This window comes from Phacochoerus africanus, chromosome 2, assembly GCF_016906955.1.
Source record: "Phacochoerus africanus isolate WHEZ1 chromosome 2, ROS_Pafr_v1, whole genome shotgun sequence".
Lineage (NCBI taxonomy): Eukaryota > Metazoa > Chordata > Mammalia > Artiodactyla > Suidae > Phacochoerus > Phacochoerus africanus.
The window spans coordinates 104,762,378-104,786,405 of NC_062545.1; the positions used below are offsets into that span (position 1 = coordinate 104,762,378).

At 36.9% G+C, this 24,028-nt stretch overlaps 1 protein-coding gene across 1 annotated transcript in view; it reads left to right on the forward strand.

Moving 5' to 3' along the window:
* DCC (DCC netrin 1 receptor) overlaps positions 1-24,028 on the forward strand; it is a 1,209,032-nt gene that overhangs the window by 836,381 nt on the left and 348,623 nt on the right. Inside the window, exons 10-11 of the mRNA XM_047769428.1 lie at positions 21,170-21,318; positions 23,196-23,334. Of these exons, the coding sequence (XP_047625384.1) occupies positions 21,170-21,318; positions 23,196-23,334 (288 nt within the window). The remainder of the gene's footprint in view (positions 1-21,169; positions 21,319-23,195; positions 23,335-24,028) is intronic.

The following is a 24,028-nucleotide window of genomic DNA, read 5'->3' on the forward strand; positions in this document are numbered from 1 at the left end:
ACTCCTGAGTCTTACCTGGCATAGTCTAATAGGTACTCAAAGTTCCCCGCCCCAGTGGGGTCAAATGGAAATAATTCCAACTGCCCTGCCCTTACAAAGTGGGAGACTCAGTAGAGTAATCACTAATATAATAAAACTAATGTAGTACCTTATTGATAGTTTGGAATGGACTTGATTTCTCCACAACCATTTATATATTTTTATTACTCTCGCCCTAATGATACTCTCCCTCTTAGTGGGCTCTTGTCTAATTTTGCCTGTTGTACATCTTTGCATCCCTAACTGAATTTGAAGGTTTTATGATCGGAAAACACTTTATTCCATAAAATGCGTCACAGCGTTGTCATTTTGTGAATAGCTAGTTGGTTTGCTGATAAAATCTGATTTGTATTTATCATGTGGTGGCAGAGATGATACATATCAGTGCTATTTATTCATCATGATTCTGCAAATTAAGCAAACCAAGTAAATCACAGTTCTGGCTAGCTCTTTCATTACTTAAGCTGTTTCCTATTATTAACTGCACTGTATGGTGATTTGAGTGAATACTTGGGATGATCATGGAGCCAAAGTTGACTATGAGCCAAACAACTGGTCCAATTTTGTGGTCATGTGTGTGGCTATAGACTGATAGTAGGAAGAAAGAAATAGTAGCACTGATAGCTCATCTTTTTAGGTAACATACACATGCTGGTATAATTTAAAAATTCTTTCATTGAAAAAATGTTTTCAAGTATTACAAGTATAAGATGGAAGACATTAAAGGATTATGGTTTAACATCAGAATGCTTAAGGAATCCATTTGGATTTAATGGTCAATTAGCAAGGCATTATGTTTTCTACAATCACATATATTATGAGGAGGATTGGAGGTAGGCTTGTGAGAATGGGTTGTTGAATTGTGTTAGAAAAGTTCAAAGCAAATGTGGGTCACTCTGTAGCCACATTTTCATTCAGTCATTCACAATGATTCTTTTGTGCAAAGTCCTAGACCTTCATTGTCCAATACAGTTACTATTAGCTATGTGCCTATTTACCTTGTTGTAAAATAAAATTTAAAATTCAAGCACACTAGCTACAATTGCTAAGATAGCACTTAACATTTAAATAAGATTGAAAACTAAAAATTTAATTCCTCAGTCTCATGAGCCACATTCCAAGAGTTCATGTATGACTATTGTAGAGGACAGCACAGAGAACAATATTATTGCAGAAAATTCCATTGGGCACCCCTGATCTAGACACTGTGCTAGTATCTGAGGGTACAAAAGCCAGTCAGATAATGTCCTGACTCCCAGGAACTAGTAGTCTAGTGGAAACTATTTTAAGAAGATCTCACTAAAGCATATTTAATTAGTCCCTTTTCAATGTTGAAAAAGTTAATTATGCATTGAATTAATATAAAAGATTTATTTTTAAAAGATCAAAGACTCTAGATCTGAACCTCTTCTCTGATGAGTTACTTAAAGCGCCTTAAATATTTTCTCAGGTTAAAAAAACATGTATCTTTCAATGCACAGTTAAAGATGAAAGACAAATATCACTTGTTGCTTGGCTTAAACACTGGTGCCATGAATTCACTTCCCCTAAAAGGTCTCTGCTAGCTCACTGTTTCTCTCTCTCTCTTTGAGCACAAAGCATAATTCAAGCTTCTTCCACTAGTATGACCAAACAACTAGGAATTCCCATTGTGGTGCAGTGGAGACAAATCCAACTAGGAACCATGAGGTTGTGGGTTCAATCCCTGGCCTCACAAAGTGGGTTAAGGATCTACTGTTGTTGTGAGCTGTGGTGTAGGTCACTGACATGGCTCTGATCTGATGTTGCTGTGGCTGTGGTGTAGGCCAATAGCTGTAACTCCAATTCAACCCCTAACTTGGGAACCTCCGTATGCCACAGGTATGGTCCTAAAAAGCAATAATAATAATAATAATAATAAATAACCAAACAACTAGAGAAGCTGTCTGTGTGGTGAGAAATTATAAACAAAAAAGCTACTGATTTCTCACTGATATTAGGGAATGTGAAAAAGAGGACATGAATGAGTCATAATAGAAGTTTCTGGGAAGTATGGGTATCTAGCCTGGTATAAAGAGATTCCAAAAATGTAGACTGGTTTGGGGTTTTAATTGCTGAGTTTGGTTATGAAGCCCATGCAAAATGAAAGGGTGTTTGCTAAACTGAATTACAGCAAAACAGAGCTTGAACATCTTCAGAGGCATTGTCATTAGGCTGTAGCAGCCAAATAAAACTCAACTCCAAAGATAAATTGGCTGAGCTGAGCTCTTCTTTTATGGGACTCCTTCAGTTACAATGGATTCTGTGAAGAGCTGATGTCCACGTAAAGAAGAAAGACCAAAAGAATGTGGTGTTTTTACTTATATGTGTTTATATATTCCTCATCTTGAGAGCCCTTTTTTATCTATGTAGTTCATAAGCATTCATTGAGTAGCTATTACATATCAAGCCTCCTACAATGTGCTGAAGATAGAAAAGTAAAATAAGACAAGCAGAATAATATCAAAGAAATTAAGGATGAAATTAAGGATGAAATTTTTAGGAGAAGATACTTATGAGTTATTCTAAATAACTTATACATATAAGTTATATCCTATGGGATCAAATTTATTTTCTCTTTTCTTTAACCTAAAATTAGGATTATAAGATATTAGTGTATAAATACTACATAATGGAATGTATATGTGTGTACATATATACACATACATTTTTTTGTCTTAGCATGAAATATGGTAGTGCTTTTTAGGAAGTATCACAGGAAGAAATTTACAGTTGACTATCCTCATGTGACACCTACCCCAAATACTTGAACTCATTTTTGTATAACTTCACTACTTTACAGATTCTCTTAACTGAAGGTTTTATTCTGCCTGTTGTAATATATGATAAATCTTATGTGCTATGCAAAAGGATAATAATTTAACTCTTGTTCTCTATCTCCAATATTCCTGCATTATCATATTGTTTTTAGAAGATACTATTTCTGGAGTTCCTGTTGTGGTACAGCAGAAATGAATCCAACTAGGAACCATGAGGTTGTGGGTTCGATCCCTGGCCTTACTCAGTGGGTTAAGGATCTGGCCTTGCTCTGAGCTGTGGTGTAGGTTGCAGACGCAGCTTGGATCTGGCATTGCTGTGGCTGTGGCATAGGCCAGCAGTTACAACTCCAATTGGACTCCTAGCCTGGGAATCTCCATATGCTACAGACAGTCCTAAAAAGCAAAAATAAAAAATTAAAAAAGGTGTTATTTGTACTTTGCAGGAACATAGCTGATGGTGGTAGTGGTGAGGAATTCTTTGGGATCTTAATCTAATTTCCTAACTTGGGATATCACATTCACATCCAATATAGAATCTGAATCAGGTCAGAATTTCTGATCGCAGGATATTTCACAGACACAAAGGATTGCCATGGGATGAAATGAAAAGATTTTAAGAAGATGCCTCATATCTATTGCTTTAGATGGTATCTGTTAAAATCAGAGTCAAGGTGGTTCTATCAGTGCCCAGGAGAGAATATCGTGGTGTTTTTATTAAATAAAAGTCAGATAGTGGAACTCTGAGCCCAAGGTCAATGCAAGTAACCTTTTCATTACCACCTAACTTCAATCTGTAGTTGATGTTCCAGGTCTTCCAAATGGAAGGAGAGAGAAAGATAGTTAAGAACAAGTATTCGGAAATCAGATTGGATTAGAATTCTGGCTTTTTTCACTTCCTAACTGAGGCAAGTGAGCTTTGCTAAACCACAGCTTCTTCACATGTGAAATAGACCTAGATCCTGCAGGGACATTGTAAAACTTAAGATCTGTAAAATGGAACAAAAAAGTACATCCTCAAATGATTATCCTGAGATTGAAAAGAGCTATTTAGTATAAAATATTAGCCTGCTCTCTGGCACTTTGTCCGCCCTCTACAAATATTATAGTCATTCATTTCTCTATTGCTGTATTCTAATTATTCTCATGCAATCAGATTCCTTAACACTGCATGCAATGTATTCATTTCTATCTCTGTCTCTCGCACATATTTGAAACACTGTCCTTCCTCTTTAGTCTATTTCATAAGTCTTTTCTATTTCCACTCTAAGATTTTATTTAAGAATTCCAAAAGCACAAATCCCCACTCTACCTAATTCACCCCAAGAACCCATCTGTTCATGTACATAAGCTCAGTTTTCCTGCTCCAGTTTAGTTTGAAATGTATCATGTCATTCATTCATCCATTCTTTCTTTCCACAAAGATTTTTTATGTGCACATGATGGGTTTCCTTGTATTTCTCAGCATGGGAGCTGAGCAGTAAAAAAGACAGACACGTATTTATCTTTATGAGATAAATATAAATAGTAATAGTAATTCTAGTAATAGAAAGGGATGGTAGACAAAAATAAAGCACGAAGAAGAATAAAGCAGGAATTCCCACTGTTGTTCAGTGGATGGACCCCACAAAGTCTCCTTGAGGCTGTGAGTTTAATCCTGAGCCTCACTCAGTGGGTTAAGGATCCTGTGTTGCTGCAAGATGCAGCATAGGTCACAAACATGGGCTGTGATCTGGTGGTGTTGTGGTTGTGGTGTAGGCCTCGGCTGCAGCTCTTTTTTGACCTTTAGCCCTGGAACTTCCATATGTTGCAGGTGTGGCCATAAGTAAGGGGGAAAAAAAAGGGGGGGGGAAGAAGGGGAAGCAGAAGGAAAGGAAAAAGATAACAGCTTAAGGTAACAGAGAATAAGAAGGATAGAGATGATTCTAAATAGGAAAATCAGGAGAACCCTTCTGAGGAAGATACATTTAAGGGGACCTGTGATTGCAGTTGGAAGGATGCCAGTAAAGATCTTGAGCAGGGATGTTTCAAGGAGAGCCAAAAGCAAGTATCATGACCCTGGAAGAGGAAGAGGAAGAGAACCCCTGTGCTGCAGCAGAGTAAAGAAAACAGAGAGGGGAAAAGAGGAGTCCACAGGTAACAGGGGACAGACGTGGAAAACCTGGAAGCTCAGTAAGAAAGGCAGACTAATTCTTAGTGTGGAGACATGTGCGCGGGGGGCGGGGGGGGGGCGGCGACATGATCTAATTTTCACTTTAAAAGTGAAAGCAGGGGGACTAGAGAGGAAGCTGATGTGTAGTATAGTGAGATGTTGGTAGGTCCTGTTGTGGTGGAAACTGAGTATGTGTTAAAAACTGGTAGAATTCAGGATGCCTTTGGAAAGGTGGAGATTTGCTGCTGGGTGTGTGGGATGGGAGAAAAAACAGATGTCCAATTTACTTTTTGATGTTAGGTATCAGAAACTAGGTGAATCGTGGGACCATTTGGGGGGTCAGAAACTGGGAAAAGAGCCTACTTGGAGGGTATGTGGGAAGGGGAAAGGTATGGGAGACAAATTAAGAATTGTTTTAAATATGTTAGGTTTGCCTGTTAAGTGGATTCTGGTTTTACATATTTATTAGACTATAATTCAAAGAAGGTACTCAGTATTTTGAATAGAAAGATAAAAGAAAATGCCACATACTTCTAGACAGTGGCCAATGCAATGCAGCATTTAGCTTCTTACGGTGGTAAAGCTGAAGAGTTGTTGGAACAGGGCAAATTCTCCATATTGTCAGCTGTAAAATATCTGTGCCCTACATGTCCATAATTGAATATGCTTTAAGGATATACCCAATGCCATGCACGAGAGACATGCAAATGTTTGTCAAGCACAGAGAAGTACCCTTCTTAGAAAGCCTCCTGGCAGGCTGGTCGAGTGCAACTTGATTGGCTAATACTAGAAAGGAGAATTGACTAAAGGGATGCCTCGGGTCCACAACCCAGTCTTCCAGCTGCCAGGATATTCAGAGGAACCAATCCAAAAGGGCCAAGTTAGTGCCAAAATAAATGCTAGTTTTCTGATATGTACTTTGCCAGTGCTCTTTAAAAAGGAAATTGAATTATAATGGGATGTCCATTCAGGGTTGATCCAGATGTTGAATCACCTTATTGCTGAGACTGCATCAGAATTTTATCAGTGGAAGCCTAGTGTTTAGGTCCAAGTGAAGTCCACAGAAGTCAGAAGTTTATCTTTTGGCTTCTAACATCCCTTTTCTTTACCCTTTTTCCTGTCTCAGGGAATCTTAAATGCGCCATTAACTCAGGGTACCAAGAATCCGAAACATTTACCAATGACCTGAAATAGAATGTTAAGTTCATAAAGTAGTCAATCTCAATCATTGAATTTTACAAAAAAAAAAATAATAATAACGTGGGGATCAGGGAGCCTAAGGCCAGTCATAGGATGAGTCAGCACACTGGTGGTATCACCAGGCCTACATCTGGACTGCTAGCCCGAAGTTAATCAACTCTGCTTGCAAAAAATAGTGTTTCTGCTTCTTGAAAAATGGATATAACACTAAACCCATATGCAAAAGACCTGGGTTCTAGACTGAGATGTGTTCTATATGTTGCTGTATATGATTTCAAGGTTGTCACTTAACTTTTCTGACTCTGAATTTTCACTCCTAAAAGAGGGATTATATGACTCTGTTAGTTTCCTGGGGCTGTGGTGACCGTGTCACTCATTGTGTGGTTTAACACAATAGAAATTTACTCTGACAGTTCTGGAGATGAGAAGTCTGAAATTAGTGTGCCGACAGAGGCATGTTCTCTCTGCAGTCTTCAGAGACTAATCTTTCCTTGCTGCTTGCTGGCTTCTGGTTGTTTTTGGCAGTCTTTTGGCATTTCTCAGCTTATAACTGCATCACCTCATCTCTGCCTCTATCTTCACATGACCCTCTCCCCTCTGTGGCCAAGTCTCTTTGTGTCTGTTTTTTGCATAAGGACACCCGTCATGTTGGATTTAGAGCCTACTCTAATCTAGTATGACTTCACCTTCATTTAATTAAGTATGTCTGCGAAGGCCATTCCGGGTACCCATGAATTGGGGGGTGGGGGGGAAGGCACTATTTAACCCAGTACATACGCTCCATAAAAGTCACACGGATTGTTAGTAAGATTCTAAGTAATGTAGGTGACTGAGAAAACTATGAAATAATGCACACACACACAATTAATTAAGAATGAATTAATGCATTTAATGGAATAAAAATTTTCATTAAAAAATAATGTCAGGAGTTCCCATCATGGCTCAGTGGTTAACAAACCCGACTGTTATTCAAGAGGACACAGGGTTGATCCCTGGCCTCACTCAGTGGGTTAAGGATCTGGCATTGCTGTGGTTGTGGCCTAGGCTGGAAGCTACAGCTCCGATTTAGTCCCTAGCCTAGGAATCTCTATATTCTGTGGGTGTGACCCTAAAAATACAAGTAGATAAATGAATAAATATCAAAAATAATTTCAATTATTGTCTCTCAAGCAAAGAAGTATTAAAAACATTCTTTAAAATTACATCTGATATCCTCCTACCTTCTCCCTCACTCTGGAATTCTAACCCTTCCTTGTAGGCTACAGGGCATAGTCCTTTTCTTTCTAAGGACTGCAAACTGTTTGGGTGGCCTGGAGGGAACTAAGTGAAGTGAAAGAAATCAGCTGGGTGACAGAATTTGCAGAAGCTGCCAATGAGAACTGTGACAGACACTGGCCACAAGCTCAGATTTCCACTGTTTGACCTTCAGTTGATTAAAAACTCTGTGATCTGTTCCTGCCAACCACTGGGGGGAACATCTCGACTCTGGTTTTAACAGCCACGACCTGAAGCAGTAATTGTGTGTCATCACCTCGAAATCTTTCAACTTCAGCCCATAGCAGTCCCCTGTACCTGTGAAGTGTCCTGCGAAAAAGAATTTGGGCCCAACCCAACTTTTCTATTAGCTGTGATACAATTAAATGTGACACAACTAATAGTGTCAGGGTTGCAATTAGAACATGGCCTAACAACATTCACACCACAATGCTACTCAGTGCCTATGTGTGCGTATGCTTGGTAATGATGCTTTCAGGAAAAATGGAAAAAAAAACAAAAAAAAAACTATTACCAGAAAGTAAAGTGCACTTGAACAATTTTTTAGTGACTTAAAATCCTTATGAATACAGGAAGCATAGACATGACAGTATATTTTAAAAATCCCAATATGATTGAGTTTACACCAGCCTAAGTGAGTTATGCTAACCCCCATGCTGGAGAACATGCTGCTACATCATTTCTATTCCTTCTTTTTTTTTTCCTTTGGCTTGTTATGGCCACACTTGCAGCATATGGGAGTTCCCAGGCTAGCGGTCAAATTGGAGCTGCAGCTGCCAGCTTATGCCTCAGCCACAGCAACACCAGATCCAAACCACACTGTGACCTACACCCCAGCTCATGGCAACACCACATCCTTAACACACTGAATGAGGCCAGGGAGCCAACCCATAGCCTCAGTCCTCAAGGATACTAGTCAGGTTCATTACCACTGAGTCATAGCAGGAACTCCCTATTCCCTCTTATAAATCAATTACTTGAGTTTAAACTTCAGTCTGCTGTCTGCTGAAGACTTGATTTAAAGTCTTCTCTTACTACCTTGTAGTGAAATAATAAATGATTATTGTTATCTTCCATGCTTCAGAGAGGCTAATTGACTTATTCAGTCTAAGCAAATGCTTAGGACCCCTAGAAATGACTCAATGTTACTTCTGGTGTTATGCTTCACTATTTATCATAACTTTAAACCACAAATAACAATGTAATCATAGATTGAACATATACTCACATTTTATATAATGCCAACAATGGTAATGATTATTTTACCACTTCAAATATGACTTGTTCTCTATCCTTTTGATAATTTTATGTTCTTATGGTAATTTTGCTAGTCTACTTGGACATATTAAAATTCCCAGTATTCTTGAATTAGTCTAGTGGCATTGCTTATCTCTGCAGTGTGTGATATGGTAGCCACCAGCCACATGTGACTGTTGAGCACTTGAAGTATGGCTTGCCCAAATTGAGGTGCACTGTGAGAGCAAAATCAATGCTGGGTATTAAAAGATTTAGTATGAACAAGGTAAACTTTCACACTCACATATTTCATGTTGATTATGATTTGAAGTGACCATATTTTAGATATATTGGGTTAAATACACAGCTTATTAAAATTAATTTCACTTACTGCATTGTTACCTTCTTAACGTGGGTATCGAAACGTTAAAATCACATACGCGCATCTGTGGCTCACATTTATTGTACAGTGATGACTTTGATATATTCCCTATGTCTTATACCCAGTCAGCAGGAAGTCAAGAGATTGCCAATCTGATATTAAATTGAGTTTTTTGGAGTTATTCAAAACCAGTGGTTAAGCAAATCAATCTTCTTAACTAAATCTTTTTGAAAGTTATCTAATTAATATCCATATTTAACCATCATTTTCCTTATTTAACTACATATTGACTGAACATCATAATCGATGGCCTTGAATGTTTGAGTCAAAAACATTTCTTTCCTATTGGTCTGAGACTTTAAGGCCAAAAAGCAACTAAAAGCCAGGGAGGTGGGGTTGGGGAAAGAAGAGGGATATTTGGGTCCAGAGTCCTGCATCTGTGTCCCTGTGTTCAGTTTTATTTAAAGTCACCGTCCAACTTCTATGAGATGATTTACTACTGAAGTCTATTTGTCTTCCTGCTGCTATCTTGAAACAAGCCCAAATCTTCCTTCTGGTTAATAAACTCCTTATCTTCTGAATACTGAAAATAAAATAAACTTAATCCTCAGGGCGGTTCCGTCAGCAACCGGGGAGCCTTTTAGATGCCTCTTAGAGATAGAGGACATCTAGATTTTCTGCCCTGCGCGATGATCAATCTTTTCCTTGCATTCCTGTATGTGTAACGGCATTAAAGGTGCTTCCCAGTGATAAATGTCAGTAGAATTGCAAAGTGAATATTAATTTCAGCATCGTCAAGGTCAGATGGGTACCCAGGTTCATTGCTATTGGAATTTTTATTGTTGCCATTGTTAGGAAAGATATATCATCTTGAGCCCTTTTTTGCCAGAATCAGGAGCGGAATGCAACAAAATTCCTCAACACGCCTATGCATTGCTCAGAAAAAAAGTGCCTTAGCACAGTCTGATCTCTTAATTGGGGTAATTATTTTGAGTGTCTTTAAAAAGAGCAAAGTGTGGGTTTAGATGGGCTAAGTTAGGTGGGAACAGAACAAACAGATGATCACAAAATCTGGAGACTAGCTAATGTTCCTGAAAAGCGGCTGACTATTTATGGGAAAAGAAAGAAAAAGAAAAAAAATGCAGGAGAAATAAAGAAGTCTCTAATGAGGCCATTCATAGAACTGGGGTGTGAAATTATCTGTCTGGGAATGCAAGAAATTAAAAGAGAAGGAAAGATGTAGAAAAATAATAGGTTATGACTGTCCATCTGGGGATAAATACCCAGCTGGATGTCTCTGTTTTTAGTGAAGAACCTCAGCCCCAATGTGGGTACCAACACTGTGAGGTTCACCTGCCTACGTACCATACCCACACACCTGCCCAGTCTCACGTTAGTCTAGTGTTTTCTATCTCAATGAACAATACCAGAAACGCTTAGCTATGCAAGTGAGAAACACAGGAATCATTCTTTTAAGTCTTCAGTCTCTCTCTGCCACACCTCCAGTCCATCAGATGTTGTTGACTTTTCCCTTCTATATCTATCTGGATTTCACACACACTTTTCCCCCACAACCCTTTCTCTTTGTATCCATTACCATTATTCTAAGTCAAACTTTAAGCTTTCTCTTCTGGGCTTTATAGAATACTCTTCCACCTGCCACCTATGTTTCCCCCTTCAGTTCACAATCTGTGTAGGGAACAGAGTTCAACATGCTTAAATCCATCAGTTCCTTTACAATTTCTAAAAAATAAAAATCCTCCTAGAGCCTTTAAGACCCAGTATGGTCTCACCCCTGACAATCTCTCCACCTTCATCGGGACCCCTCTCCTAACTCCTTGTGGTCTCATTACCTTAGACTACACTTTAAGGAAGTTTTCATTTTTGCCCCTGTCAATTCTCACAATGCCTGGCACACTATAAAAAAATGATAACATTGGAGTTCCTGTTGTGTCACAGAGAGTTAAGAACTCAACATGGTATCTGTGAGAACATGGGTTTGATCCCTAGCCTTGCTCAGTGGGTTAAGAATATGGTATTGCAACAAGCAAGCTGCTGCATAGATCACAAATTCAGCCTGGATCTGATGTGGCTGTGGCTGTGGTGTAGGCTGGCAACTATAGCTCCAATTTGTCCCCTAGTCTGGGAACTTACATATGCCACAGGTGCAGCTCTAAAAAGCAAAAAAAAAAAAAAAATTATATTACTGAGCATTTTCTTGGTACCAGATACTGTTGCTATATCATTTATTATTAATCTCCACAGCAAAGCCATGAGGTTGGTGTTGGTATTAACCCCATTTTTATGGTAAGAGAATTTAAGCTTAAGAACATTAAGTAACTTGACCCTGGCCACATAGCCTGAGCAGGGGCACTGGATATGAATCCTGGGTCTCAGATTCTGAAGGCTACACCCTTTACTGTTAGTCTCTCTCACCAAAAGTTTTATTGAATGAGATGAAGTCCAGATGGGTGACTTCTGCGAAACCTCTGTGTTAGGAAAATAGAGTTTTAAATTTCTTCTTTAACTTATGGTCCTCCACAAAGAGTCATTTTACCCAAGGCAGTTCCTTACCCTTAAAAAAACCTAGAAATAGATAGATAATATATTTCTTCCCCAAAGAGATGATATCTTTAAAGGTAGGATCTTTTTTGCCGTAATGTAGAAGAATCTACTCACTTGACTGCCAGAAGAAGCATCTCTGCTTCCTTTTCCTCTGATAAATGACACCAGGCTTTTTATAAAAGCAGTCCATACATGGCAGTTATTGGCTCTATTAAAGCTACAGCTATCAAATATTGATTCTTCCCATCTTGACCATAATACAAGCCAACTTTGAGGAAGGTTACAGGGACTTAGTTACATTATCACCATGGGAAACACTCTGGGTTGTGCATAAGCTAAGGCATGTCTATTTATAGAGAACTGACATTTTTGTGTGCAGAAATATGCTGAGGTATATATGGGTCTCAAGTATGTATGAAATGAGCAAAAGGCATATACACGCCCTTCCTAGGGGATTCTGTTGGGACTCTTCTATGAGAATTAGACCTGGAGTTCCTGTCATGGCTAACAAATCCGACTAGGAACTATGAGGTTGTGGGTTTGATCCCTGGCCTTGCTCATTGGGTTGAGGATCTGGCATTGCTGTGAGGTGTGGCGGAGTTCGCAGATGTGGCTCAGATCCTGTGATGCCGTGGCTGTGGTGTAGGCCGGCGGCTACAGCTCCGAATTTAGACCCCTAGCCTGGGAACCTCCATATGTGCAGCCCTAGAAAAGACGAAAAGACAAAAAATAAAAAAATAAAAATGATTATACTAAAAAAAAAAGAAGAATTAGACCTAAACGCATGGTCCATGTAATAAAACAAAAGTAACTACGTGGACTATTTATGAGGAGGTTGAAAGGCTTAAATTATTTTTTAATTTTTTATTTCTTATTTTTTTAAGTTTTTATTATAGTTGATTTATAAGGTTGTGTCAGTTTCTGCTGTACAGCAAAGTGACCCTGTCATTTATGTGTATATATATACATACACACACATAACATATAGATATACACACAATGTATATATAATGTATATACATATAGACACATATAATGTAATGCATCCCCTTTCTTATATTATCTTCCATCATGTTCTATCCCAAGAGATTGGATATAGTTAGTTCCCTGGGCTGTACAGTAGGACCTAATTGCTTATCTGTTCTAAAGGTTAAATTTATATCTGTTATCATGACACATCGGGCAAACCTCTACTCTTGTGTTAGGCAGTCTCTTGGTCAGGGTTAGTTTGTAAACATAATCCTGATCAGGACGCATGTTGCACCCTATGCATGTATGGACTGCCATGCTTTCCATTTCCCTTCCACGTATATCATCACCTCATGTTCTAGCAATCTTGAGAATTAAGAGCAAATACTCCTTCCTCTGATAGTCTGATAAGGAAACCAAAATTTGGAAAAGTTTAAGGGACTTAATTTCAGGTATATCAACTACCATATTATTTTAAACAATTTTCTATATAGCATCACATACGATTTCTACAGTAGCCCTGTTTTATAGAAATTAAAAACTCATAAGAATATAATATGCAGAATGGTGAAGTAATTGGGGCTAAAGATAGAGTATTATTAAATAGAGGAGAGGGGATTTTGATCCAGGATCCAAAGTTAAGGTGTTTTATTCCCACTTGTGGTTTTTTTGTGATTTTGTTTTGTTTTGTTTTGTTTTTCTGACCAGTATTTTCGCCTTTCTGCTATTTCTGTTTGAAATTTCTCAAAAGTTCTTGACAAATTCTTAGAAAACCTATGTGATTTTTTTTTCTTTTCTGAACAGTTGTTTCCAAACTGATTTTAGAGATAAATGTCTTGCCAAAAATGGATGAAGTTTTTAACTTTCTTCAAATATCTTGAGGCACACCACATTTTCCTAAATATGATAGAACATTTTCTGATTTGTTGATAATGCTAACAGAATAGGAAAAAGCAAGTTAATGATAATTTCATGCTTGTGAGTTGTTTCCTGATTAATTGTACCATTATATTAATTATATTAATTGTGTCATTATTTCTACTTAAAGACTTCCTCATCTAAAGCCTTCCTAAACTATATGGTATGTCTCTCCTTGATCGACTTTTAAGTTCTATTCCAGAAAGAATGGAATAACATCAAGGTCATTACTCATTCAACTCATTCACACCCAGGTACCCTGATTCACTGGATTCTTCCTTCTCATCTGTCCTTCCTTTCCCATCAGTGCAATTTTCAACTGTCATTCCAGAAATACTTTTGATGAAACATCCCAAAACTGTCCTCATTACTATATACTAAATCAATAGATCTATTTCTAGCATTTATATATTTTGTCATCTTTCCAGAGAGGTGTTTATTTGTTTTGTTTTGTGTGTGTGTGCAGGTTTTCTTTGTCCTAATAAGTTCCTTCGAAAAAATCTACATAATCAAATATTTCAGAGTGCTAGAGATAACATCATATGATTAAACACGTAAAAAGTATACTACACTCTAAAGTCAGCTGGTACTTTTATCTAAAAATTTTAATCACAATGGAAAGTAGCTAGGCCCAAGCTATCCTTGGGGCAGGGGGTTGGGGGGTGGAATTTAAGTCATTATGATTAGGCTTATATGACATGAAGCTTTCAGTTATAGGGATATTTAAACACATTTGGCTGAATCTATAAGTTTTTAACTTTAGTGTTTAGTATCTTTCAGGCAATCTTTTTGTATCATAAAAACAGATGCCTTTGATATTACTTAGAAATCTCTAGTTTAAAAGATTTGAAACCTCAGTTATGCAGTCAGGAATTTACATCAGCTACTAGTCTTTACATTTCTAGGTATTGCTTATATTTTCCAAAGTAAAATTCAACATCAGATATACTTCACCACGGTTATTACCACTTGGCTGTGTTAGTGAAAAATCTGTTACTCCACTGAAAAGATGTTACATTGGTATCAATCCTTATAATCACTTTTAATCACTTCTACTTCTTATTCTAGGATAAATCACAAGACTAGTTTTAAGATTAGTTTTTTCAAAGAGAATCATTAATTTTTTTTCTACTATGCTGTCAAAAATATCCATTATTTAATATATCAGGACATATGTGTGTGTGTGTGTGTGTATATATATATATATATATATATATATATATATATATATATATATATCTTTGTGTATACAAGTAATATTGTCATAAATCACACATATTTTGTATATGTGTGTGTATATATTTAGATAGATCAGTATAAGTCTACAGACGCACACATGCACATACACAAACACACACAATGACACAGTTATGTATATTGGCAGATAGAAGATAGCCCCTATTAAGCCCAAAAATAAAATGATCAGGAAATAACTACTTCCTACAACCAGATCTTGTCAGACTCCTGTGGTTTTGGAATAGAAACCCACCCTAGTTTGTGCTTCTTCCTTGCCAAACTACTAGTCATATCTCCTAACTCTATATAGTTCAGTCAAGAAGGGGTTTTACGATGTTAATAATTGTGTTGCCTGCAGGCTTTTTGATGTTGAGTTCCCCATGCAGAATAGAAAGAGATTTCACAGAAATTTCATTAAAGCTGTTAACTACAGGAGAAAAAAAAAATCAAAGAGGCAATCAAAGTGTGCACTTTATTATCAATAAATGCAAATAGTTTCAGAAATGGTTTGCATTCAAAACACATTCAGTGAAGATGTCATTGGCAGTGGCAGCTGCTTCTTGAAGAGGAGAGCTTTGTGGCCTAAATCCATTTGGATCGCTACAGATAATTACTTAGATCCCTTGGTCTCCATTTCTTTAAATGGACTCAAGAGTCATTTTTATGTTAGCACATGAATAAGAAGGTAGACTCACCCTCAGTATTCTGGCCCTAAATTGAGAACATGTGAAATTACAGGTCATTATTTGAATGACAACTCATACACTTTCTTCTTCTTCTTCTTCTTTTTGTTTTTGTTTTTGTTTTGTTTTGTTTTTTGTTTAACAAATGCACTGTTACTTGAGTTCTAAAAAAAAGATTTGGTGGTTGTTTAATGATTTAGGAACATTGTACTACACAGTCATTTTGAAAAGACTTTAAATATTCAAATGTTCAACTACATATTCTATGGCACTTACATTTGTCTTCTTTTCGAACTACCAGCTGGAAACATCAGTATAATGGTAAAAAGACATCAGCCTCATTCAGGGTTATGGTGACAGAGGCAGGTCTTGATCCTTCTAAAGCTTTTTCTTTGAAAAGCTAATATTCACATTCGTATTTGGAAGAGGTTATTTAAACTCCTAAGATATTTTTAGGACCATCAATTTGATAAATCATGAGTTAGACTTTAGTCTGCTTAATACAAATATCAAGTTACTTACAGTACAGAGAAGTCAGGAAAGTAGACAAATAGGTATTAGTATAGGCACAGAGTAAGAGAAGGGGAAGGAAAATAGAGTAGGGTGTTGATTCGTATGTGCTGTTGACTTCTTGATCAACAGAAGCCCTAACATTTGGAAAACCCAAAACATTTGGTGAAGGAAACTAGATAAACTCAAATGCCTTTGATTTATTTATCCATGATTTGGAAAATGAAATAGGAAAGTTTATTTACAAATGTTTCAGTTTCTGAAAGAGTAGATTTTATTAAAAGTGAAGATGTCTATTTAAAGTAAAATTATCATCGTATTTCCCATCATAAAGTAATTAACAATCACTACAAATGATTTAATGATAAAAGATCACTGACTTTCAGAACTAAAAGAAACCAGGGATATTATCTAATCTGTTGGGATCTGCCAGCCAAGGAATTACAGGCCCTGCTGATAGAAATTATGGGCCCTGTACCTCAAAAATTGTACATATTACATTCTTAAAAATATGCATAAAATTTTAAGGAATCTGTGGGCACCTCGATCCTTGATGACAATAACCAGTCTCTGTGATGAGTAGGTGTAAGAAATCATACCTGCTGACTTTCATCTTAATCATTGTAGCTCATTAAACTGTGATTTTCCCCCTCACATACATCCTATCAACAGTATGATTATGATAAATTATTTTATTAAAGATTCAGCCAACTTTTACATGCCTTTTTTTGAGTAATATGCAATAAGATCTCCTTATAAAGTATCCCGTTACACTATAAATTTATATATATATAGTCAGAAATTACTGTTCCCAGTGCAAATACTGACATGTAAAATATCTCATTTACTCTATCATAAGTATTTAATTTGTTCTTAGGTACAGGTGTTATAATGAATTTCTGCTGTAATGCAATATTGAAATTTAAAAAAGTAGTCGGTTACGTTGACATTGATTGATGAGTTATTTGCATAGATTATGCGTCTGTTCTGAAATCTTTCCATTCTTTGAGGAAAGAGGTAACTCGAATAGAGATGGAGAGAAATTAGATGCAGTTTGCCACAAAATTATTGTCCAACTGAGGGGATCAGTGGGGATTTTCAAAGACATCTTGGAAATGATGAGCAGTTAAGCCCATTAAGGTTCTTGACTGACATGCTGAAATGTAATGAAATGGAAGAACGAAGCTGTTAACCGTATTGATTTCTCATCTAATTCCCATTTTGAACATCTTTGAATCTCCCGTTTTCTCTCTCTTTCTAATACCCATATAATGAACCACAACGTATATGAGTTGTGTTTGAATATAAATTTAAAAATCTATATTAAATATAAATTTATTAAGTATAAATTTAAAAGTCTATAGGTTTATAAATAAACAAGTACATAAGTAGACAAGTAAATATATATATATATATATATATATATATATATATATACACACACACACACGTACACACACATATTTATTTCCACAATCTACATAAAACACAAGATCTTATCCATAGGCCAATGTTAGAGCCATAATTCAGAAGGAAAATATTAGGGAACTTAGGAATTTATTGATAGCACTATTGTGAAGAAGAGCATTCATTTAATAGCTTAAGTTGTTACCAAATCAAGCTTGGGTCTACTCATCCCAATATGGAAATGCCAAGTTACTGGAACTTGGTTGTGGTAATGGAAAGTACTGTATTTATTGCAGAGTGCCAAGCAAGGAGAATGGACAGACAGCTCATGCTTAAAAGTCCCAGACTCTCTGATGGCTTTCAGGGAAGGGGTTTTAAAGACAGTGTGAGGGAGAGGACCACAGGGTGATCAACTCTTGCACAATTCTTGAATTGGTTGGCATCAAGGTGAAGTTTTGCATCATAAACCTTTTGATTTTCAACTAGTCTAGGGTCCATGTGCTTGAGGTCAGCAGTTTTCTTGGGGGTGGGGGGTGTCAGTCTGCTTCCTTAAAACACAAATTCTTGACATTAGTCAGGAATGTTGTGGAAAAGAATATTCTGTGTGCAGACAGAATGATTATCCTGGTATGGATCATTATCTCTATATCTCTATCCCTCTGTCTTTCTATCTCAATGTAGGCATACCTCTTTTTATTGCACTTTGCTGTTTCACCTTTGCAGATATTGTGGTTTTTAGTAAATTAAAGCCTTGAGGCAACCTTGCATCGAGCAAGTCTATTGTATGTTCCTAAATGTTTTTGCATTTATTCATACATATGCATTCATGTGTTTCTTGTTCACCCAACGGATCTAGATGCAAAGATATCCAAGTAGCAATAAACACATCTAACATCCAGATCTTTGTCTCAAATGCCATTTACTCCCTACTAAAAGGAACCAGAAATCTTTGGAGAAATGTTCGATTACAGAACTGAGGTGGGATTGAGATGAGTCTGGAATACGTAATGCCAGAAAGAAAGTGTTTCAAAAAAATGATGGCACGTGTCATAAAGACAGAGGAAACAGCTTAAAGAGGGCCTTTTTGACCAAATATGGAGAAATTTGAACACCAAAATAATTAAGAATAATGATTAATGATATACCATAAAAATAGAAATCCATGTGCTCATAGTGATAATAGATATATAAGTATAAACATGGGTCCTTGCTTATAAAAGAATGCTAAGTACCAAATGGTTAATGCAAGAGTGCTTGAATAGAAAAAAATCACTATTTTTTTAACCACCCTGATAAAAATCAATTCCATCAAGAAACATTAACAGATGTTAATGCTAGGGGAACTGATAAAGAACATGATATTTACATGGTCCCAATATAAGGTCTCCGTACCGATTGTTTATTCGTTGTAAATGGTGGAGCAGGAGGCTAGGGGTAGGTGGGGATGCAGGAGACCAATTAACTCTACAATGGAGAAATATGATAGTACCTCGACCTGGTGCTCATCATTAACATAATTGAGGGTGTGGATGTGATGCCCTGAGAAAGACAGACGTCACTTACATCTTGTTTCAGTCTGGAATTATAACTTAAATTTAATACAAAGAAACAAAGACAGATCCAAAAGGAAAAACATTCCATTAATAAAAAAGGACTGTATTCTTCCTACTATACATAGCCTAAAAGATAGAGAAAGGCTTTGGAAAAGTTCCAGTATAAAGCAGACTAAAGGGATATGGTAACAAAATTCAAACTTGATCCTAAACTGGATCCTCAATTAGAGATGAAAATGCCACATAAAATGATAATATTGAATAGTTGACACAATTTGAATACGGATGACAAATAGATAAAATATTGTATGAATATCAAATGCACTGAAGATGGTAACTAAATTATTTGTACATACATTAATTCTTAAGAAATATGCACTAAAGAGTTTAGAGGTAAATAGCCCTTATTAATCTGGATAGATGGATGGATGGATGGGTGGTTCCATAGATAGATACTGAGAGAGAGAGATTGATAAAGTTTATAGAGCAAAATGTTATTAATGGGTAAATCTGGACAAAGGAAAATGGGTATTCTGTGTATTCCTGTCATCCTTAACATTTTCTGTAGCGTTAAAATGATTTTCAAATATGTTTTTAAGGAATTATTAATAATCACTTGTTTAGGTGAAAAGAATGCAATTGCCAAGAATAAGGATTCTCAGGGTGTGGAGACTGGTGGGAAAATATGTGAAGGTGACATAAAAAAATGAGTTTCTGATGTGAATACTTTTTTCCGAAAAATTTTTGAGCTCAAGGAGCTGAATTCCAAGGGAAAAATTCTGGAAATGACTCAGAGATAAAGGTTCCATGCCTATCTAAGGATATCATCAGATATGTATCAGCCAGGTTTTCACGTGCTTTGGAAATTCAAACTTGCAAGAGTTGAATTAGAGATCTAAAATATGTATCTGTCCACAACTAAGTGGTATCTAAGGCTGGGTGAAATATTCACCACGTTGAAGTTGTTATGCTTTCAGTAGTGAGACTATTTATTTTAGATTACAATAACATAACTCTTGCATTTACCATTTACAAATTGTATGTTTATACTCAGATCTATGTACACAAGTAAAAAATTATGCACAAATTCAAAATTTTGAAATACTAAAATCGGAAGGATTTTCTTAATTCACGTCCTAACCTGACTTGACTTTATGTTGGGCTATGTATAGTCCTTTTTTTTTTTTTTTTGCTTTTTAGGGCTGCACCTGTGGCATATGGAGGTTCCCAGGCTAGGGGTCAAATCAGAGCTGCAGCTGCCACCCTACACCATAGCAACGTGGGATCTGAGCCACATCTGTGACCTACACCGCAGCTCACAGCAATGTGGGATCCTCAACCCCCTGAATGAGGCCAGGAATCAAACCTGCGTCCTTGTGGATGCTAATCAGATTCGTTAACCCCTGGGCCACGAAGGGAACTCCCTATGTATCGTATTTAATAATCCTGTTTGTTGTGAATGTTACATGTTTGCTGCAGATATATGATTTAATAGCAGGGTACTACCATGGACCTCACTCAGGGTATTAACAGTGTTAACTGTTAATATGCACAGTGTTAACTTTCTAAAATCTAGAAATTTCTGGATATAGAAACACAGCCAGACGTAAATGTTTTGGTTAAATGATTGTGGACCTGTATCTATCTATTTCCTTTAATGAACAAGTTTCTCCTTGATGAACTGTAGTAATAGTTATGAGAGAAAATAAAGTAAAATTGAAAATTAAATCCTAAAATTAATTTAAAGGACCCGATTGGGCAAGATTTTAAGATGATAACTAAATAACGACAATGTGGTAAATTACCCATAACTGTGCTGCCTATTTAAATTATAAGTAGGACTATGATCTACAAGTATTCTAATTACATTTTCTCTTTTCTTTCTGCAGTTATTAGCAGTACACAGGCAAAACCATGCTGGAAAAGTGAAAATTTTTCCATACTGAGAATTTAGATTCAGATCCCCACTCTTCTGCCATTACCCTAGTCGCTTATACTCCTTGACTAGTTTCCTCAACTATAAAAATGAAATAAGTATTTTAGATTAATGTAAATCCTCTTCTGAATTTTAAAAATGAATGATCCTAAAACTTCATTACTTTCTATGCATATTCTATGTTTTGACATGCTTATTCCATACAGTTCTAAAAGTAGCACATGCTGCTATAATTTCCTTGAACTGTGAAAGATATTCTGTTTGTTTTGAGAAAGAGAACCTTCTTGGACTAATCATTTTCTCTTGTAAACAGTGCAAGTTCCAGGACCAGTAGAGAACCTGCAAGCTGTATCTACCTCACCTACCTCAATTCTTATTACCTGGGAACCCCCTGCCTATGCAAATGGTCCAGTCCAAGGTTACAGATTGTTCTGCACTGAAGTGTCCACGGGGAAGGAACAGGTAGGCAAGATAATGGACCCCACTCCTGCCACCTATTTGACGATGCTATGACTGGAGAAATTGTGAGATCTACATGCTCTTGATATAGTCCTGTATCCAGCACTTTAAGTGGATGGCTGATCAGTTTTAAAGCACTCATCAGTTAAACTGTTAAGCAATTGAATTGAATGCTGGTGGTAAGAGAGGCAAATGGGCAGTGAGATGAAGTCAATATAAAGGATGCTGATTTTGTTTGAGCATCTAGTGGCCTGAGCCAGTGTAAGCACCTTTGAATGAGCCCAGCTGGTGCCAGAAAATATTTGATTTTCAGTCCTTATCCTAAGGGATGATCAACCCTGTATTCAATGACCTCAATCAAATTGCTTTTTTCATTCTTCTTTCCATCCATATGTTTGATATTATTTCTATCTTCTCCTCACCATGGGCCTGTCACCAGACGCTTCTCATTGTTTGCAGTATACCTTATTCCAGAGGACTACCTTTTTCTTTCTTCAATTTTGCCTCTAATCTGTGGTGAACACATACATTTGAAAACAGGAAAATTATATTTTCAGATTAAGTTACAATACATGAGTCTTTAGGGAGACACATGAAACTTGGCCATTCTATTTTGTGATTTGCATATTACTATGGAGATGTTTACTTTCAGATTCTCAGCTTCATGTAGAAAAAGATAGACAGATAAGTGTATAAATAAGAAAGACCTGGATGTGACCTTAGGAGAGTGAAATTCTTACAATATGTTGTGAAGTTTGCCAAGCATGTTTCCACATAAACTGCACGATAGATATTTTTCATCAAAAAAAAAATTCTATTCAGAATTTTTTTCCCTCATGATAATTACCGAGAACTTCTCCTATGTATTCATTTACTCTAATTGTTTTTTTTTTATTTACTGTTCCCATACTCCTATTTAGCTATTTTCACTGTTCTAGTCTATCCTTTTTTCTACATATTTTAGTTCTCTAATAATGAATTGCACAAATCCATTTAATTAATTATTTAATTTATGGCCACACCTGGAAGTTCCTAGACTAGGGGTTGATTTAGAGCTGCAGCTGCCACAGAAATGCTGGATCTGAGCCACATCTGCAGCCTATGCTGCAGCTTGCTCTCTATGCTGGATCCTTAACCCACTAAGCATAGCCAGGGATCGAACCCACATCCTCAGGGGCACTATGTTCGATTCTTAACCTACTCAGCCACACCAGGAACTCCCAAATCCATTCAAATAAATTTTAAAAATTAGTGTTACCCTGGATAGATATTAAGTGTGAGAATCATCATGGAGAGCTAAATAATGGCTCTTCTAGAGTGAACTGGCACTGATTTTTCAGTGGCCTTCACCTCCAGGAACTCATTTCCATAGCTGTGAAGTGCTGACAGCATTTCCAACTTCAGCTCACAGCATTGTGAGAGATAGCCATGGTAGCAAAGTTATCTGTCAGTTTCAAGCATCCTGGGTATATTTCAGCGAGAGGAGGAAGAAATCTATTGTTTCTTGTAAATTATTCCATTCAGGGTAAAGGAGCAGCTCTCTGTTCCCATGGATTTACAAGCTGCCACCTTCTTGTCGGGGTTTTGGTGTGGGTGTTAACACCACACAGCCTTCAATGTATTGGGTGATGTTGAACAAATTGGAGCTTAATGACTATAAAAATAACACAGTGCTATTTTAACTAGGAGTCTACAGAGTGGTTTTGGTTTTAGTGGGGGAGTGTGGATCACAATTTCGGTTTTACAACAACTCATAATAAGACTAGAGGGTAGTTTTGTGAGTAAGAGTCTCATATCCAATTCACTGATTGCACAGAATGGCTGCCATTTCTGCTTTAATGTGCCTCCTGAATAACACTTTTGGTGTTTTATGTCTCCAGAACATAGAGGTTGATGGACTCTCTTATAAACTGGAAGGCTTGAAAAAATTCACGGAATACAGTCTTCGATTCCTGGCTTATAATCGCTATGGGCCTGGAGTCTCCAGTGAAGATATAACAGTGGTTACACTTTCTGATGGTAAGTTATAAACGGTGAAATTTGACTCACCTTTTTGTTATAATAGTGAAGTAATACTGTATGTATGCCATAAATTCCATGGTCAGAGTTTTCTAACTAAAACTATGAAATATACTAGCCTAAACTAGAAATTTTGCTAATTCATTCAAACTATCTAGTACAGTCAAATTTAAACTTTGAAAAGATATACATTCTGAGTCAGGATGTTCTAATTAGTCATTCTCAAAGTGTGATTACTGACTAAGAGCTCAAGATAATTTTTTGTGTGTTTTGTTATTCCTATAAATACAAACACCTTTGTGCAGGTGTGGGGACTCACTTACATCAGTATCTTTTTGTTCTCCTTCTAACTGATGGTAGGTGATTAGAAGTGTAAATGATGGACAGTTCTCCAACATATAACTCTTTTTTTCGGGGGGGGGGGGGGGAGTGTGAACCTGGGGCATATGGAAGTTCCCAGGCTAGGGATCTAAGCAGAGCTGCAGCTGTCGGCCTATGCCATAGCCACAGCAACACGCGATCTGAGCTGCATCTGTGACCTCCATCACAGCTCAAGCTGGATCCTTAACCCACTGAGCAAGGCCTTGGATCAGACCTGCATCTTCATGGATACTTGTCGGGTTCATAACCCACTGAGCCACAAGGGGAACTCTCTCCTAGATATACCTCTTAATTTGAAAATAAGTCTTGAAAA